The sequence below is a fragment of the Alligator sinensis genome, unplaced genomic scaffold (genome assembly GCF_000455745.1).
Source record: "Alligator sinensis unplaced genomic scaffold, ASM45574v1 scaffold376_1, whole genome shotgun sequence".
Taxonomy (NCBI): Eukaryota; Metazoa; Chordata; order Crocodylia; family Alligatoridae; genus Alligator; species Alligator sinensis.
This window is the reverse complement of record NW_005843364.1, coordinates 56,339-59,599: the sequence shown is the minus strand read 5'-3', so window position 1 is coordinate 59,599 and position 3,261 is coordinate 56,339. Positions and strand designations below refer to the sequence as shown.

The 3,261-nt window shown below is 48.7% G+C and overlaps 1 protein-coding gene across 1 annotated transcript; it reads right to left on the bottom strand.

The window, feature by feature from the left end:
- Positions 1-2,394: 2,394 nt before the first annotated feature.
- On the bottom strand, positions 2,395-3,212 carry LOC112548646 (perilipin-3-like). Its single transcript, XM_025194996.1, has one exon. The coding sequence runs from the start codon at positions 3,206-3,208 to the stop codon at positions 2,816-2,818; it is 393 nt and encodes a 130-aa protein (XP_025050781.1). The 5' UTR covers positions 3,209-3,212; the 3' UTR covers positions 2,395-2,815.
- Positions 3,213-3,261: the final 49 nt, after the last annotated feature.

Below are 3,261 nucleotides of genomic sequence, written 5' to 3'. Positions count from 1 at the left end.
GGCACCCTATTCCATGATCCCCGTGAAACCCCCTCTAGCTGAAGAAAGTGGGAAGCAGGTGACTGTAGAAGGAAGAGAGGGAAGACAAGCTAGATTTCCAGTATGTAAGCCCCTCCTCACAAAGACTGGGAATAATATGTTGGAGCACGCTTTCGTAGAATCACCTGCCTGCCCAATAGCTCTTCTGGGGTGAGATTTGTTAACAAAACTGCAAGCTGAAATTTTCTTCAGTGAGGATCAAATTGTGGTACGGCTGTCAATAAAGCAGGGCTCAAATTACCAAATGGCCCTTCGAACAGTCAAGATAGAACCCGAAACCAAAAGAATTGAGATTTTAGAGAATGTTGATACATGTGTGTGGGCAGATGGGACCCCTGCCCGGGCAAAACGTGTAGATCCAATCAAGATTATTCTGAAAGAAGGAGAGGGTCCTGTATGTGTAAAACAATATCCTCTGAAGAAGTCCACCCGGACTGGCTTGAAACCACTGATTGAAAAATTCAAGCGGTATGGGTGGTTGATAGAGGGATCATCCCCTTTTAACACCCCGATCCTGGGTGTGCCCAAAGCCGATGGCATCTCCTTCAGATTAGTACAAGACCTGAGGGCAATAAACAAAAAGGTCTTAGTGGATCATCCAATGGTGCCAAATCCTCACACCATTCTAACGCAAGTCCCGGCCGAAGCCAGCATATTTTCTGTGCTAGACTTAAAAGATGCTTTCTTCTCTATCCCGCTGCATGAGGAGAGTCAGAAATTGTTTGCCTTCGAATGGGAAGACCCGGACACATATCATAAGACTCAGTTGCTATGGACAGTGTTGCCCACTATGGAATTTCTGGCCTCCATCACAAATTCTAATCCAAAGATAGAAATGGGCTCCCCACTGCATGTCAAGTGGAGGGAAAAGCCTTGTATTAGATTCAAACAAATACAGTACCATCAGTAGTGTAGTACAAATACATTAGATTTTAGACACAAGGCTTAAATTTAAACAGGATGCTTTATTTTTGCAATACGCTGCTGTATTCAATTTGCCAATAGCTTCTGCATATAGGTTAAAGGCAGCTTTACACATAGAGTTTCACAATCGCACCTGTTCAATGACCTAGAATTACACAAAGATTACATGAAGATAAAGGACATTGAGCTTACCACAGCTTCCCCAACACGCAAGTGCCTTCATCTATCCCATAATAAGTTGAGCCTAACTTAAAAGGTCCTGACATCCTGTGGAAACTTAGACGTAACGGTAAAATTGTGAAACTGCCAGTAGTTATAAGACACGCTACAGTTCTTTGTTTAGGTAAGCTATAAAAAAGACCCTCAGACAAAGACTGGGGGTCAACTCTGCTTTAGGTTACTTAACCCCTTTGTCGACCGATTGTGCAATCAATAAACTTATAATGGACCCAGCCTGAGTGTGCGACTCCCTCCTTGAGGTATTTGGAGGGAGCCTCCAGGGGCACGAAACTAGCAATTTGTGCAACAGTAGTTGTTAGTGCACTTTTCTTCCTGCTCTTTGACAGAGGACAACAGAATAGTTTTCCCCAATTCAAGCCTAGGTTTTGAATCACTTGTTAGTTCCTCAATTTCTGTGCTAGATGCAGCTCTTTCCCACCGTGATGGGAGAAGACTGGTCAGCAGTGGTCACCACAGTACTGCTACACTCTTTGGAAAACCAACTGGCAGATGGAGAGGACTGTTTACACTTTTCTTCTGATGCTGCTGAATGCGTTTTTAATTGTTGTTTAGTCAGAGTATGTAGCCCTAGAGAACTGCTTGCAGAAAAAAGTAGGCGACACTGGGATTACTCCTTGCAAGCACATTAAGCACACAGCAAGTATTTTCAAAAGCTCCTTGAGAGGTAATGAAGACCAGAGCAGAGAGTTCCCAGAAAGTACCCTCATAAATAGCAGCTGCTGCATCACCAAGTGTTAAGGCAGCTGTCAAGGACAGAACCATGCAAGAACCTTTGATGATAAAGCAACTCATTTCTGAAGAACTGCTACTGGGTCTCTTCCTGCCTGCAGCAGCTGTGGAGCTAATGCAATGGATCCAGCTCCTGGCCCCCAGTGTACAGCTTCTACACAGCAGAGGCACCTTCCTGCCCTTGCAGGGACTGCAGCAGCCAGGGGTGGGGAGTGGCAGCTTTAATGCATGCTGCACAGAGGGCTCCCACTCCTCTGCAGTCTGGAGCTATGCTGGGTTGGGAGAAGCCAGTTCCCTGGGCAGGAGGAGAGAAGAGGAGACCAGAGACCCTACTCTGGATGAGCCCCTCCCTTCCCCATTAGGTGGGAGGGAAGCCACCTGGCCAGGTAGGATGGGAGCCTGTTTGAAGAGCAGCAGCTGCTGGAGCCACTCGAGCTAGGAAAGACTAGAAGCAGCCAAAGCTGTTTTTTCAATGCAGTGTTTATTCAAGTGGCTGCAGCAATTCTGCCAAGTACAAGAGCCAATACAAGCATACCTCTTTTCCCTGCAACCTGGGTGGCACACACTGGAAAACAGGCTGCAAACACCAGATTAGATCAACACAAAGCCAACAGCAGTCACACCAGAAGGCATGTTCTTTAGGACTGGAGAAGCTTTGAATTAGTAACACACCAACAGGCCAACCAAGTTGAGGGGAAGGGAAAGAAAGCCTGTTCTGGGGAACCCAGGCAAGCTAGCAGGTTATTGGGGTAAGGATCTGCACAATCAGACAGACAGAGGCCCACCCCACCTTCACTGTCTGAATGAAGACAAAAGAAATCCCTCAACAAAAACTGGGTTCTCCTTCCATAGGAATTGCCCATAGTGGGGAGGGTTCACCACTTCAGAGCTCCACCTTGCCTTCCCATGCAGGTTCCTCCACTTTCCCCTCTGCAATAGGCTCCTCCACCTGCTCTGCAGGGGCTGCAGCAGGAGCAAAGGGCCCCACAACCCAGGTAAGAGGGATGTTCCTAGCCACATACTCCAGCAGATCATCCAGGCACTCCCGGGCCTTGGCCACTTTCTCTCGGCTCTGGCTCAGCAGCCCCTCAGACAGCTCCTGGAAGGACAGGGCGCTGGAGAAGGCAGCCTGGAGCTCCCCCAGGTGCCGGCAGCCCTGCTGGACCTGCTCCTGCACACTGGTTGGCAGCCCCTGGATGCTGGGCACCAGGCTCTGGCAGGCATCATGCACATGCTGGAGGAGGGTCTGGGCAGTAGACAGAGCCTGGGAGCCCATTTCCTGCAGGGAGACAGAGCAGGGAGTGAAAGGAGGCTCCCTAGGGGCAAGAC

What these genes read in the sequence shown, in the direction of transcription:
- LOC112548646 (XM_025194996.1), bottom strand. Translation starts at nt 3,208, where the DNA reads ATGGGCTCCCAGGCTCTGTCTACTGCCCAGACCCTCCTCCAGCATGTG.